Source organism: Rattus norvegicus, chromosome 16 (genome assembly GCF_036323735.1).
Source record: "Rattus norvegicus strain BN/NHsdMcwi chromosome 16, GRCr8, whole genome shotgun sequence".
Classification (NCBI taxonomy): Eukaryota; Metazoa; Chordata; class Mammalia; order Rodentia; family Muridae; genus Rattus; species Rattus norvegicus.
In genome coordinates, this window is record NC_086034.1 from 69,562,488 (window position 1) to 69,578,657 (window position 16,170).

General features: G+C 45.2%; 1 protein-coding gene across 9 annotated transcripts in view; it reads left to right on the forward strand.

Moving 5' to 3' along the window:
* Positions 1 to 611: 611 nt before the first annotated feature.
* Positions 612 to 16,170, forward strand: part of Unc5d (unc-5 netrin receptor D) — a 546,764-nt gene continuing 531,205 nt past the window's right edge. For 5 of the 9 annotated variants that reach the window (XM_017600135.3, XM_017600137.3, XM_039094548.2 and 2 more), the window contains exon 1: positions 613 to 1,020. In XM_017600135.3, the coding sequence (XP_017455624.1) occupies positions 924 to 1,020 (97 nt within the window). In that variant the 5' untranslated portion in view covers positions 613 to 923. Of the gene's footprint in view, positions 1,021 to 16,170 lie in introns of all 9 variants that reach the window. The other 4 variants (XM_017600136.3, XM_017600138.3, XM_039094549.2 and 1 more) reach the window with 2 other exon arrangements.

Here is a 16,170-nt window from a genome sequence, read left to right on the forward strand (position 1 = left end):
GTTGAAATGAACAAAAAATGCAAGTGACCAGTTGTGAGGCAACTTTTGAGAACTTTGGAGATTCCAGAGTGGAGTGGCAAGTATAACAAAGACAACAAAAAAGGGGGAAATGAGGAGTTTTTGCTTTCTTACAGCAAAACAAAGTAAAACTTGATCCTGTACATTCCCCAGGCATCCTGAACTTCTTTCCCCCTTCTTTTTCACATATGCACAGTGGAAGTTTATCATTCTCCCCCGCCCCTCTTCCCTCCCCCCAAGTCCTCCACCGGACTGCTAGTAAAAAGTGGAGGAACATCAAGAGTCAAAGTTGAGCGAAACCGTGAATTCCTGGATGCCACTCAAAGTTAGCAAGCCAGAGGCCCACATTCTGCCGCTGGGCGCTCGCCTCCAAGAGGCCGGGCTGCTGCGCACAGCTTGCGATCGCGCGTCCCCGCCTCGGGCCGCCGGGCTCGGGCGCGCTGCCTTCTCGCACGCGCCGGGCCTCTGCAGCGGGGAGGCGGCGCCCGCACGTGCGGCGGCTGCGGACTCACCTGCGCCTCCCGTGCCCAGCCCCGCCCATCGCTCCGCCCCGGCGTGACTCATTGGCTGTCGCTCCGAGGGGCGGAGCAGAGGAGGCCCCGGGGCTCATTAGCGATGCGGTCTCCCAGCTCAGCTCCGTAGTCCGGGACCCGGAGCGGAGCTGGGGCTGCGGGCCGCTCGGCGGGGACGGCGGGCGGCGCCGCAGGAGACGATGGGGACGCGCGCTGCGTCCCGCTGCCCATCTGATATCCCTGTTCCGCTGCTGTAGGGAGCGGCGGTGGAGAAAAGAGACTCGCCACAGACCACCACTCCCGGGGAAACCTACTGCTGTTGGCTCCCTGCCGTCGTTCCTCGCGGACTTCCAGGGCGTGGAAGAGGAGCGAATCCTGAGAGGAGCTTGGAGCATGGGGACAGGGGCTGCAGACCGCAGCCGCGGGGCGCGCTGGTGGCTCCCATGGCTTGGACTCTGTTTCTGGGCGGCGGGGGCTGAGGCTGCCCGAGGTAAGCGCTGGGTGGACAGCGGTGCGCGGGGGAGCGGACAGAGGAGGAGCGGGACTCTCACCTTTGGCATGGGCTTCCCAAGTTGTGCTTGCTTCTCTCTGCGCGCGGAGTCGACTCGGTGGGAACCGTATAGAGGAGCTCCAGGGGACCACTGCCTTTCAACCCAAGTTTGCTATCTGCAGTAATCCTACAGGTTGCTCTGACCGGGGCCCCTACCCTTGAGTCTCTGCACCCGCTGGGATTTTTCAACACGCCCCCCCCCCGCGCGCCCCTCAATTGTTGTAGACTAGATAACTCGTCTTCATTACACCCTCTCTCGCCTTGGTCCCCTCCACTTTTCCTTCTTGGGAGAGATCGTCCCTGGGTAGGCGCCCACGATGATATTCGAGAGTACACAGGGAAAGAGGAATGCCAGTGGGTTCCAATAGAGACTGCGCTTTTTTCCCTTCAGGGGAAGCATCCAAGCTGGTCACTTCGCTCTGCACCAAGCCCCTCGGGCGACCCTAGCCCTGGCCGTAAGCCAGCACTGGCTTTGCTTTACAGAAGCTGTGAGGATGCAGGAGCTCTGGGGAGCTGTGTGAACCCTGGGCTTTAACTGCGCCTGCAGTGCCCAGCCGGATAAGCAGTTGGCCGGAGGCTGCACTCTCGGCGCATCCTCTCCCTACCGAGTGCTTATTCCAGCTTAGAAGCGCGGGCCCTACTGAGCAGCAGGGAAATCTCTGTTTCTAATAAGCTCAGACTCCACTCCTCCTCCCCCCATTTTTTTTTTTTTCTGGATCCGCTGCACTCCAGCAGAGCATCAACTTAAAGATAAACCACACGGACCTGTTTTGAAGCTGATCACAGGCAGTTCCAGACAGCCCCGGTGCCGGTGGCTACCTTTGAAATAATCCAGAAGCTTCTCCTACCCTGCCCTTCTTTACCTTTCTTCTTTGCTGCTTGCCATCCAGCGGGCTTAGAATATGTAATTGCGTTAAATAATTCACCCAATGCTTGCCTAGCAAGAGGTGGCACCGGGCTAACCACCTCTCCTGTTCTGTCTCTTGAATGTTATCACTAGTGAGGCCTTTGGAAGGGTTGACAAAGATGCCAAGAACCGGTATAATCTCATTTTTTCTAGAAGCTAATGGTGTTAGGAGCTGCGATATCGCCTGGACAGAGGAATTAAAAGGGTGGATAGAGGTTGTCGGCAGTGTGATCCTATTCTGTCCCTATTCTTGCATTTCATTTCCTGAACTTTTTTCTTTTTATAATAGAGCAGGCTTTCAAAAACTAAGGAAAGGCTTTAAATGCGAGTGATTGTTAGAGTAAGGCGTGTTTCTTTCTCTTGCTGGAAGAGCATGGGCTTCAGCCATTTAATTTACTACGGGTACTGGAAACTGCTTAACTGCTCAGGCAACTCTGAGTGTCTTCTATACTGTTGGGGTGGAGGTGGGGGAGGAGAGGCCTTTGCCCCTCTCTTTCTCCTACAGGAGGCCTGAAATGCCTTAGTTTGTACTTTCTAGTCACAGTGTAGGATAGCTCACGGTGACTGACTCCAGGTACTGACCCTTGGAATTTGGTTTAAGGAGTTGTCTTTAAGCCAGCTCCCAACAAGAGGTGGGAACATGCCAGCTGCAGCCTTTTGGATGGAGTTTTGCTGGCTGTGAAATGAAGGCTAGCACCTCTTGTCTGCAAGCTGTTCTGTAAAGGTCTCCTGGAAAACACACTGTACACTCGGCAGGCTTATTTACAACAAATGTCTTGCACAGATCAGAGAAATGCGGGAGACACATGGAGCAGTAAATCTGAGTAGTGCTTCCCTTGCCTGCTTTTCCTTTCACCTTTAGCATCTTTGGGAGATGCTTCAAGAAATGAGCAGTAAACCGGGCTACGAAACCAGTGAATTCTCTCGCCCCTGATTCGGGCAGGTGAGCACAGTAGAAGTTTCCAAATCAAAGATTTTTTTTTCCCGTATTAAGTTCTCTCATTTCGGCAAGGTATGGTGCATTAAGCCCGGGATGCTGTGGACTTGTGTAGCATCCTTGTGTCGTAGTCTCACTGTGCTGTGTATGGTTGGTCGGTTTTACAGGTAATTTCTGTATTTGCAAGTTAAATAGTTTATATTTTGAAGACCTTTTCCTTTTGTGGTGCTGGGGGGTTAGGGGGGTGTCGGACTCAGTGTCTGGCATACGCCGGGCAAGTACTCTCTCCATGACACGTAACTGTAGCTCATCAAAGGTTTCTCTTGTGGATTTGCTCCAAGATGCCATCACTTAGTCACTGAGCTATAGAATAGAATAGAATCACGCTATTTGCTCTGGTGGTATAGTATTGTGAGACCAGCAGCACTGTCCTCACAGTGTTTCACCATGCTTCCATTTCAGCGATGGTGGTACCGTCTTCTTTCTCTCTCTAACTTTTCTCTGCTTCAATAGCTGATATAGAAACCTCTAGCAATCTGAGCATAATCTTCAATGATTGGTTTCAGATATACTCAGTGAGGAATACACTTGGGACAAGGCTCTGCAGGAAGGAAGTAGCCCTGACACAGGGGGTCCTTCTGTTCTCCCCCTTACTCAGCAAAGCTTATGCTTTCAGAGAACAAGGTTTATTCCTGCTGGAAAAGTATAAGGATAGCACTCTGATGCCATCATCATGGTAGGGTTTGACACTTTACACCTTAGACTAAGGCTGTTTAAAAGTTACTTGTGACCTGCCAAGTGTTAGTAGACTCCACATCCTGTCATACTGATTTGTTCTATTCTTAGAAGGGTGTGCAGCCAATGGAGTTGTGCTTTGCACTAGATACTGTGCAGAAGAGGTCATGTCATTAAGCTGGCTAGATGATGGCATATGCCCCTGATAACTAGAGGGGTACATCCACCGATAGCACACACTTAAGTTATGGGAGCTGAGGGGCATATGACTTACATGTGTCACCTCCATCAACCCATGTCTTATAGATGTTGTCACTTTCATAATGTTATTTGAAAGTGCTTCCTGTGATTCAAAGGTACAATGTGATCTTAAGACTGAAGGTAAAGAACCTCCTCTCTCCCAACCCTCCCAACTTCCTGCCAGGCCCTTTCTGATTCACAGGTTGGGACCTTCTCTTCCTGCTCAAGAGAGCTTTTCAAGCATCTCACTTCTTGAGAGGACATTAATTGCTTGACTTGCTTGAGGAGAGGAGTGAAGGCCCCCTGAGCTCTTCATGTTCTTTCTCACTTTGTGAGTGACCCATGTATGAGTTTTCCTTTTGAGGTAATGCTTTGAAGTGTTAGGAGGCCCAACAAGTGCCCAGGCTTCTCCCTGGGGGCTCTTGAGACTGACAGGGTCTGTCAGGAGGATCTAGACCAGCATTGCTAGGGAATGAAAGGTTTATTTTGCTTCTCTTTCCTAGGTGACTTGTAAACGTGTGTGTGTGTGTGTGTGTGTGTGTGTGTGTGTGTGTGTGTGTGTGTGTATTTATCCCCTGAATATCTTACCTGTCTTAGAACATTGCCAACATGGACTTTTATGAAGGAATCTGTTTCTTGGGACATAACAGCTATTTGATATCAGTCTCTACTGCTGTTTTGTTTGGTTTTTTAAACATTTCAAGTATAGACACAAGCCACATGTATGAAAACTGAGTCCAAGCATTGCCCCTCTAGGGAGGCAGTAGAAGTATGAGGTGCCCTCTTATCGAAAGGCTCAAGTGTGTGTCCTCCTTATGATTATACATTTGCCATCAATCCTGATTGTCTTTGCCCCAGGCAGTGCCTGCTGAGTGACCCTGTCCCTGTCATTGTCATCTGCCTCTGCCTTTTCTGATGCTGTCATAGCCTAACTGTAAAACAGAACAAAGACAGAGTCTCTTCCAGTCCACCCTAAGTCACATGGGTCATGTAAAAGCCCATGTGCTCACTTTTCGTTTTCTGTGTGTATGTCAGTGTTCGTGCATATGGAGACCAGAGGTTGACATGTGTAAACCTTTAATCACTCTCTATCTTACCATTTTTAATTTTTAAATTACATTTATTTATTCATACACATGAGAGAGGGAGGGAGGGAGAGTGAGAGACAGAGACAGAGACAGAGACAGAGACAGAGACAGAGAGAAACAGAGTGAGCGAGAGAGACAGCCAGAGTGAGAGCTAGAGAGACAGAAAGAGAGAGAGAAACAGAGACAGAGAGAAACAGAGTGAGAGAGCGAGAGCGAGAGAGAGAGAGAGAGAGAGAGAGCCAGAGTGAGAGAGCCAGAGTGAGAGACAGACGCAGACACAGACAGATAGACAGACAGACCGAAAGACACACAGAGAGAGAGAGAGAGAGAGAGAGCGAGAGAGAGAGAGACAGACACAGACACAGACACAGACACAGACACAGACACAGACACAGACAGATAGACAGACAGACCGAAAGACACAGAGAGAGAGCGCCAGAGCAAGAGACAGAGACAGACAGATAGACAGACAGAAAGACACACACACACACACACACACACACACACACACACACACACACAGAGAGAGAGAGAGAGAGAGAGAGAGAGAGAGAGAGAGAGAGAGAGAGAGAGCTAGCAGGCATGTGTTTACCATGGTGTTCATGAAGGGGTCAGAGGTTACCAGCTGAGACTCCTTGCTGGCTCACTTATGTCACAGGCTCTCACTGAACCTGGAGCTCATTAACTGGCTAGGATGGCTGTCCACAAGCACCAGGGCTGCCCTGTCTCTGCCTCCCCAGTTCTAGGGCTACAGACTGGGTTCGCCGCTTCTAAGTGGGTGCTGAGGATCCATGCTCAGCGAGCCACCTCTATCCTTTCTACGGTGTTGGCCTGAGAACAGTCATTTCTACTCTCTATGCTGGTCATTCTTTAAAAGCAGGCTTTCAAAAAAATTAATTAAGGGATTTATTTGCTTTATCTTCTGACAGAAGCTTCCCCTCGCTCTTCTCCCCCAAGTTCTTCCCCTCCCCCTCCCCTCCATCCTGTCCTCCCCCTCATGGATATCAACCAGACTTGGCCTATCAAGTTGCAGTAGAACTAGGCTCATCTTCTTTTATTGAGGCTGGACAAGGAAGCCTGGGTAGGGGAAAGGGATCCAAAGGCAGGCAATGAAGTCAGAGGCAGCACCTTCCACCATTGTAGGAGTCCCACACGAGAAGGCATTTTAAGATATTAGATATGCAATAACTTCGATATTATTCAGTGCATACCATCAATTGTTCTGAATGCATTGTTCATATGAGTTCATTTATTCCTTAAAGTGACTTACTGTGGCATTATTTCTAAGCTAGGAAAGGGGACTTCAGGGGAGATTCAATAAAACCCCAAGACCATGGAGGAGTTAGGATAGGCTAGATCTTAAACCGAGTCAGTCCGGCTTCAGAGCTCACAACATACAGTGTGGCTAAAGCTGTGACGAAAATAAAAGTGGTCTCTTGTGTTGTATTGGTAAAAGCCCTAAAATGATATCTTCCTAAGTATCCAGAATCGTAGAGGAATTTGAAGTGGCTTAAATATATCTGTGAATATATTCAGATAAATCTAAGAGATTTGCGTTGCCTGAAAACAACATCCACAACAGCATTTAGTGTAGTGTACTCTGGGATAGGAATCACGCTTAAAACGCTGAATACCAGTTTCTGATAGCTCGCCTTTTTTTTCCCCCCTCGCAGTCTTGAGTGTCAACAGAAAATATTACTCTGATTGAATACACCATCCATGGAATGGCAGCTCCCAAAAGACTATTTGTTGCATGTCTTGTATTTTTAGCCTCGTTTGCCGGGGAAAATGTGGAGCATGAGATTTGAGAATAGATTGTTAACACGAGAGGCTGCTGTTTCTGCTGTTTTGGGTACTCCTGCTGCTGCTGCTTTTGCAAGGCAGATGGCTAGATTCATTTATAGAAAATAGATATTCGTTCTATTTTGCATTTCCACTTCGAAAGGAACTTTTAATTGTTTGTACCACATTGCATCGTATGGCTTCACTGTGCGCATGCACACACACACACACGCACACGGGCTGCACGGAGATAATTTTCCGAATTAGACAGATGTTAATAGATTCCGTTTGGGTGGTTCTCTTCAAACTGCGCTGCTGCTGACTCTGTTCTGGCTTGAGAATTCTGTTTTAGAATGGGGTTTGCCTGTGGTGTTGCGTGTATGAAGACTTCTCAGCTCAGTTCACTGCTGCTACCCGCCTTGCTCTCTCTACAGGGAGACCTAGAACTTAGAGATAGAAGTATGTGGGTTGTTTTTATGGGGCTGATGTGGGAGCCTAAAAGAAGGGTGAGTATCTCTCCCGAGGCATACTTGGGAACGTTTTGATTTAGGAATTCTTCAGAGTTTGGACTTTTACTTACATATAAATAAAATACATTGGTCAGGGACCCAAGTTTAACCAAAGTTGATTTATGTTTTACATACAGCCTATCAGGTAGCCCGAAGGTAATCTTACACATCCTTTTTAATATACCTGGGTCGTCTCTAGACCCATGTGGCCAAGTTTGAAATTTTGCAGTTGTAGCATAAGGTAGGTGGTCCTAAACTTCTGATGTTGAAGTTTCGTAGATTTCGAATTTTAGAGCACAGATGATCAAACTTGTGCTTTGTCTCTCAAACCCCACATAAAATATTTCCTAATATTGACCCTTATAGGATATTATATCAAGGTCTATCTTGTTATTTAATGTTTTTTATGATTTAGTGTGTGTGTGTGTGCATGTATGTGTGTGTCTGTGTGTGTGTTAGTGTTTCTGTCTGTGTGTGTATGCATGCAACACTGTATATGTAGAACATAGGACAAGATTCTGGTCGTTTGTCTCCTTTCTCCTTGGAACAGGTTGAGCCCAGGTCACGAAGCATAAACTTATCCCTTGTCCATCTTGCAGGCCCATGGTGTATTTTTATTCCCAGCTTCTGTCATGGCTTCATGAATAAGGACACCAAGTATAAACCTGTCTTTCAAAGCCAAGCATATATAAACCATCACAAGTTCTGTGGCAAAAGTTGGGTTTGCAAAATTGGTTAGTCAATAATACAAACCAATCTGTCCATGCTCACTGGAAAAATAGTATATTTCCTAATGTGTTGATGATGGGCAATTAGTTGAACAACTGATACAGAACAGATGGATACGGAGGGCCAACTGTATTGATTTTTATGGCCTTAAATTCTGTTTTATAAGCTAAGAGACCTTCGCATAGTTATCATATGACTTCAACACCATATCCTAAGCATAGGGGGGATCACATGGGAAACTATTATGTGGACATCTAGGAACTAAGGTCAAACTTTGTAGATGTTGTGCTTTCAGCTGAGTTGAATGCTGTGGTTTCTCAGCCAGGAAAGTCAGAAAAAGTAGCATCCATTTTAGAGAATCCAGAAGGTAGGTTGTCAGCAGGCATAGCAAGACCCAGAAGCCCAACTGAAGAAATGATGGCCAACTTAAGCACCCAGCCAACAGGAGGAGAGCTATGTCTCTGTAACATCCTTTACACATTTTGCGAACACACTAAAGACAAATTAACTGGCTAAGTATTGGATACAGTTTAATAGTTACTGCAAAGTTATTCTTTTTATTTAATTCAATAAATCTGCTGGAGAGGGAGAAGGGTGTTGGTCATGGGTTATGAAAGCCAGAGGGTGATGTTTGGAGCTCACCAATCAGTGCTGTTCAAATGGGAATGTTCATCTGAATAACATTGGATTTCTCTGAAGGAATTCGCTGAGGAGGGGGCCGTGGGTCAGCATTTCCAGTCTATCCACAAGCACTAGATGGTGAGCCCTGTAGACACTGAATTGTTTTTCCTTTGCAGGCTAGTATGAAGTAGGTTTCAGTACAAGACACAAAAATAGTCCAGTAGGAGGGTAGAGAAACACAGATGTCAGTGTTTATCGGACAGACGTACAACCACTTATAAACTAATAGACATTCATGGTCCCTATTCTACACCTTGGCTTTTATTTTGAAATATTAGTGGTCTTAGGTCTGAATCTCATTAATCTTTTGTAATGAAGAGGAAATTGACATCCCCAGAATTAGAACAGTTTTCCTAGTGCCAGGCTTTGCTAAGAAGCTTTCCTGGCCCTCTTCAGCGATCCTTCAATTTATTGTGTTCACTTGACTTAATTTCCCCATACTTCAGAGTGATCTAAAATTCCGGGTAATTAGAGAAGAGATAGAAGAAAAACAGTTTTTTTTTCTTTTTAAATCCAGCCATGTCCACCTGGGTTACTGATGTCTGCATAGTGTCATGTTACTGTTGTTACAATGTGATGCTGGTCCAAGGGCTTGGGCCCATGTGCCCCTGCTCTGCTCCTGTCTGACATTGCTCAGTGTCACTGCCTGTCACCTGACAGTGAACTGTCCCATAGCACAGTAGTCTGTCTCACTGTAACCTTCTTGTGCTAAGGTATAAATAACACTGGGGTAAAATTTCTAAGCTCTACTCAGCCTTGTTCCGAAACCCGTAGGAAACTTTGCTGGCAGAGTAATAATGAAATACCTATATAGCTTCTAAGGTCTTTAGCCCCACAATGTAATTTGAATTCTTAGAGTTGAAGAAAGGTAATTTAATGTAATGCATGATATCATGAATGCCTCTTTCGAATTATAATTTCACTTATATAGGATTTGAAATTCTTAATTGGATTAACAGGTAGTCGTGATATACATCCATGGAATGAGGTGACATTTCAGTATATTTACCCATCAAATCAGGGCAATTAGCATTTTTATCCTTTTCAATTCTTTGTTTTTGGAACCTTCAAGTTTTTATCCTCCTGCTCTTCAGCAAATGTATAATGGGTTGTTATAAAGTATAGTCACTTAATGTGATTAGAATTCTACAACATCTTTCTTCTGTGTTCTGAAACATGCTTTACAGGAATTCCATAGTGTGGTCATTTTTATGTTCCCCTCTACCTTAGCACTGAACAAATGTCACCATCACGATGACCACCACTGCCACCATCACCACCACCATCATCACCACTGCCACAATCACCATCACTATCACCATCATCACGATCACTACTGCCACCACCACTCCTGTCACAGGTTGATTATCAGCACTAGGACAAGAATTTGGGTTTTCCAGTGGTGTCAGCGCTTTCTAAGCTACATTATCATGTAATTCCATTTTATTACCAAATAGGCTAATTGGACTAAACTTGGACAATAGAGTCCTTCTGCTCCTGTTATATTAATAGATGTGTGTGTGTGTGTGTGTGTGTGTATGTGTGTGTGTGTGTGTAGTGTGTGTTTGTGTGTGTATGTGTGTGGTGTGTGTGTGGTGTGTGTGTGGTGTGTGTGTGTGGTATGTGGTGTGTGTGTGTGTGTATGTGTGTGGTGTGTGTGTGTGGTGTGTGTGTGGTGTGTGTGTGGTGTGTGTGTGGGGTATGTGGTGTGTGTGTGTGTTTGTGTGTGGTATGTGCTGTGTGTGTGTGGTATGTGGTATGTGGTGTGTGTGTGTGTATGTGTGTGGTGTGTGGTATGTGTGTTGGGGGCATGAATGTGGAGAGAATGAAAATTCAATGAATGTATACCTTCCAGATGCATACCCTACAATCCCAGTGTATGGTAGGGAAAAAGAACAGTAAGAATGTGTCGGTGATTGGGAGAGTAAGAAGTGTCTGTATTAAAAATGGTACACTGTAGTATGGAGTGATTGGTAGGACCTTGCTTAGGAACATCACAAGCTTAAATTTTGAAAGAATTGGGCCTGGGGATATGGACCAGTGGTGTAGTGCTTGAGCCCAAAGCCCTCAGTTCCATTCCCAGCACACATGCATGTCTGTGAGCATGCACACACACACACACACACACACACACACAGTCACACACATAGACACACACATACACAGATACACACACAGACACACATTCACATACATACACACACATAGACACACACATACACATACATGCACAGACACACACATACACCCATACACACATACACAGACAACATACACACATATATACACAGACACACACACAAACACACACACACACACATAGACACACACATGCACAGACACAGACACTCACAGAGACACACGGACACATACACACATACACATACACACATACACACACACTCACACACAGAAGCACATATTGTACACACCCTTGCCCACTCTTACACATACACAACTACATGCACACACATATACAGAATATTCAGAATTTAAATAAATTCCTCAGTTTTTTTTAGCTTGACCTTGTCTTTATTTTTAATTTTGAGTGTGCCTCCCCTCACCCCCACTGCATTGTGTCAACTAATGATGTCAAAAATCTCCTACCTTTTATTTGGAAGGAATTCCCTGGCACAGTGTAATTTGATTACATTAATATTTCCAATAATATTTCCCATGAATGTCTTTAATAAATAATTAACCTATCTTTAGAAAGATAAGGAAGAATATACATTTTTCCAAGGTCAATTTCAATTCTGGAGAAATAAGAGGTTTGCACTGCAAGCCTCTTTGGGGGGAGCCCTGTACAGCACCTGTAAAGCAGATCTATTTGTTGTCTGCATAGCAGACCTTACAGCTCCCATCAGAAGTCAGAAGACTTTTCTGAAGCTCGTATCTGGACTTTTCCAAAGTTGTTTCCCTTAAAAAAAGCAATCAGAAGGTTCACAGATTCTGCGGGTGTGAGGTGTGTGGGTGGGATGCAAGCGCTTGGGGTTTGCTTTAAAGAAACATGTCGACTTAAAGATTTGTCATTAATTTTTTTTTAACCTGGAAGCAAAAAATAAATCCACCTGATGTTTTCTGAAGCTTAGCAGTTAGCTTGAGATGCACGTCGGCCTCTGGATGTCAGTGTGAGAAGACAAGTGTACCGTATTGCATGTATCAGAGGAGACCATTGTCTAGTTATTAAAAATTGTCAGGGTAGGAAGTGCTGTAATATGTGGTTATCTCTCTGTGTGTTATACATTAGTGGACTATCACATATCATCATTATTCCAAATGCATATCATTAAAGTTCTATGCCATTAGTTTCAATGGCATTAATATCACTTCAGCTTGAGATATGGTCACATTTTTGACCTGAAAGTCAGTGTCTACATGATGGGACTCTCAATTTTACATCTTGCCCTCACCTTCAGTGTGTGTATGTGTGTGTGTGTGTGTGTGTGTGTGTGTGTGTGTGTGTGTACCTATTTACTATTTTGAAAGCTGAAGCTTCCTTCCTGTTGTTCTAATATGGCAGACTGGAAGATCAAGACTATAGGTACCTAGTACAGTTTGAAAACAAAATATTCTTCCCAAAGGCTCCTATGCCTGATTTCGAATCATGTCTTCAGAGGTATTGTCTGAAGTGATTGGAACATGAGGGCTTTGACCTAATCAGTGAACTAATGGACTGGTGTACTCAAAATTGATAGCTCAAGGGAGGAATTGGACAGTGTGTAAGGTGTACACTGATGTAGGATGTGGGTTGCTTGGTTGTGCCTTTGAAGGATATATATGCGTGTGCACACACAGAGACACAGTCACTTAGCAGTGTAGTCTCTGTCCCTCTTTGCCTTCTGATTGTCACACATTCTTGTCATTGTGATGTTCTACCTCCCTGTGTAAGAGTCTGTAACAGTGGTCACAGCTGACCATAGGCTGAAACCTCTGAAACCATGAGCTGAATTGTTTTTTCTTGCTCTTAGCTAGGAGACCAAGAGCAAACAGGGCAAACTCACTCTTCCATTGTCTAAGTCGTGTTTGTCGGGTGTCTTGTCCTAACAGAAGATGACTAAACACGATTGCACACATCACTCTTTCGTTCTGATTCTTTCCGGAGTTAGAAGAATCGACTCCACTCATCTTTTAAGTTCCTTCTGGCTTTGCCATTACAGGGCGTCACCTTTGTTTCCAGACCTACTCACTCACAGTGACGCGGTCATTTCCTAAGGCATTTCTTGACATCCTAAGTATACGTCGAAACCTCCAGTGAATGACTCTGGGAGTAGAATGTGTGAGACAAATAATGAATGGGTTTAGGGAATGAGGCTGCAGATTTAGGGCTTATGCATTCTTCAGATATATACCAGTGATGGAAGGAGTTTATGTTTTGATTTCTTTTAAATTGGTGTTTGTTAGTGAATGTGCCTGCTGGTTCAGCATTATGGATCCCAAAAGCCTGAACGGGAAACATTCCGAAGTTTAGAGCACTGGCCTTTTAAAAAACTATTATTATTAGAAATGCTCAGCCAGTAAGGTTTTTGCAAATGTCCCCAAATGTGAACGGCTTGGTTCACCCAAAGCACTTGTGGTGTCAAATGCTTTGGATAGCAGGTACTTAATGCCTGTGGGCTGAGCAGAAGACCCCCTGGGAAGCCCCATAAAGAGGTAAGGCCCCTTCAAAAATGCACTTCACGGCTATATGGGGCGTGTGGTCTGATTCCTGCAAGGTTGAGTTTTCTCGTAGAAGTCAGATATATGGAACTTTATATTAATTTTCCATAATCGAAATCTCAAATTAGCTTACTGTACATCGACTCTGAGGTCAGAGGGCATGCTGCTCCGGTTTGCAGTTCATCTGAAATCAATAGAGGAGCAGAGTGGACATAGAACACCTTTTCTCGATGGTGCGAAGTAATTCTGCTTCCTGGAAGGCATAAGAGGCAGGGGTGACTTTTCATCATGTTTTATTTGGCTGAGTGTGGAACCGACGTATGGTCTCCTGCATGGTAGACAAGCGCCCCGCTTGACCCCTGAGTTCATCCAGCCCCGAAGTGGCCTTTATTTAATAACCGATAAGCACTAATTTGCTCACTAAGTCTCTGTGTCTTCCCCTATCAGTTTCCAAAAAAGTCACAAAACTTCCACGCGGAAGGTATCTCTCTAGTGGGAAGCCAGCAAGGACGAACGGACACGTACTGTCCTGTGAAGGAGGGTCCTGGCTTGTCTGGCTGGCTTCTCCCTACCCTGTCCGTGAACTAGACCTTCATTTTCTTCCTGTCCTTGCCCCCTTTCTTTTCAGACCCAAATCAGGAAAGTAATCGATAAAAGCACAAAGAAATTCAAAGGAATGACGCCAGACGACTAAGGACTATTGATTGTTTTCTCTCTTGTCAAAGGGTGTTTTCCTTTTTGTTTAATGTTTATATTTCTTTTCTGAAATTCCCCCGAAAAAAGCTTCTTCGTTCTGAACACCGAACGCTGGCACCAGAGTTTGAAGGACTCGGGTTAGAGCAGATTTAGGATAGCTGTCGTTATTAAAGAGGTCTGCGTGACAGACTGTTTTGTGTTTGGATGAAACACAGAGTTAGTCTCAAGCTCCTGTATCCTCACTAATACATTTGTTGAATATGAGTCCACCAGTGGAGTCTAAATATCTCCTGCACATAATTATTCTTGAAAAGGATCTATTCAGAGGGAAGAGAACATATTCACCCCGTTCCTGCTAATTTACGTGACATTAGTGCTGTGGCTTGGAACACCTAACCTTCTAGTTTACCCAGAGGAAATCATTCTGGAGAGGCTTTTGGTACTAGCTCCCAATATTTACTAATTCTCTAATGCTCCTTGTTTAAATCTGGGTTTTCACGTGTGGGGTGGTCAGACTCGTGTGTGTGAGCAGCCCACTGAGCCTCGGTTATCTGCTGCCGAGATGTCTGTCTGTGGTCTCAACAACTGTTCATGTTGCTCACTTGAGAGGACACTAGGTGGTGCTTTTATTGTATAACTTGCTTTGTGCATCCTTGAAGAAAGCTTCCAATGTTTGCAGTGACATGCTAATGACACCCTTAAAAAGCCCAGAGAGAGAGAGAGAGAGAGAGAGAGAGAGAGAGAGAGAGAGAGAGTGTGTGTGTGTGTGTGTGTGTGTGTGTGCTGGGTTGTTCTATTACTTCTCTGAATTATCTTGATTTCAATGTTGAACGCTGTATCTCGGATGGGCACAATAACTTGCCAAGCGCCACCATATATTGGGCTGCGCCTGTGAACCCTGGAACCTCTGTCATGATGTTTATTCATGCGGATGCCACTTTACAGCAAAAGTGTTAGACACAGTAGGTGTCGAAAACTTCCGATTCTTGGAGATTAGGTGGCAGAATATTCAGGCTGGCTTTATTTAGCAGTTATCAGTGACGGATCTTGCTTCCGGAGATAGATGGTGGGCAGGTTTTAACTCAACAAATCCCTTTTATCACCCTAAAGCAGGGCTTTCAGACTTTCCAGAGGAGTGAACATAGACGGTAGCGCCACCAAGGGTTAGGTTGGAGTATCACAGACAAACGCTTGGTGTGCGCCGTGTAGAGTTTTGTTCTGTAAGCTAAAACTCTGAGCTGGGCGAAGCATACTTAATATCAGTTTCATGAAATATACCAGGTGGAAAGATGAGCTGTTTAATGTAATATCACCTAATAGAGAATATTTGTGAGCGATTTTCAGTTCTGAAGAGAAACAACTTGGCTCCGACGTGAGCAGTCAGCTGATTGCACAGCCTGGATCTAGCAGTAAAAGTGAGTAAATCAGCGGGGGCAAGACCATCCTCTAATAAGATACTTAGCAGATTCTTGATTTGGGAGCCTAAGCCGGAAGAACACCGCCTTAATGTGTATAAACAGGTAGAAGCACACGTGTGTAAATGTGGGAGTGGATCAACTTCGAGAGTGGGAAGAAAGCCTGGGAGGCTATCATGGGACGCAGGTGATGGCCCCCAATCTTCTCCCACCAGCTCCATTAGCTCTGTTTCTATCTGCATTCGATTTCGGATGACTCAGAGGAATATGGCTGATTAGTTGCATTGGGAGGGGGTCTTGGTCTTTCTTGTTAGGTTGGCAAAAGTGAGGCATTTGTTAAAGGGGTCAGACAATATGAAAGAAATTATGTAAGTCAGGAGACTCAGGAACATAGGATTGGGGAGGACTACAGTGCAGAGCCCACTAATAAAGGACCCCTTGCTGCCCCTCTCCCTACACATACACACACACACACACACACACACACACACACACACACACACACACACACACACACACACACACACTAGCCCTCCTCTGAAGACTCTTGGCCCATGCATTGCATTTCTGTTGCTACAATGGGATACCTGAAGTAATTCACTTACAAAAGAGGAGCCTTTTCACTTACAGTTTTAGAGGTTGAAGGGAATGATGGGAAGGTGGCTGTGGTGAGGCTGTTCACCCCAACAGGATCAGAAGCGGTCATGTTTAC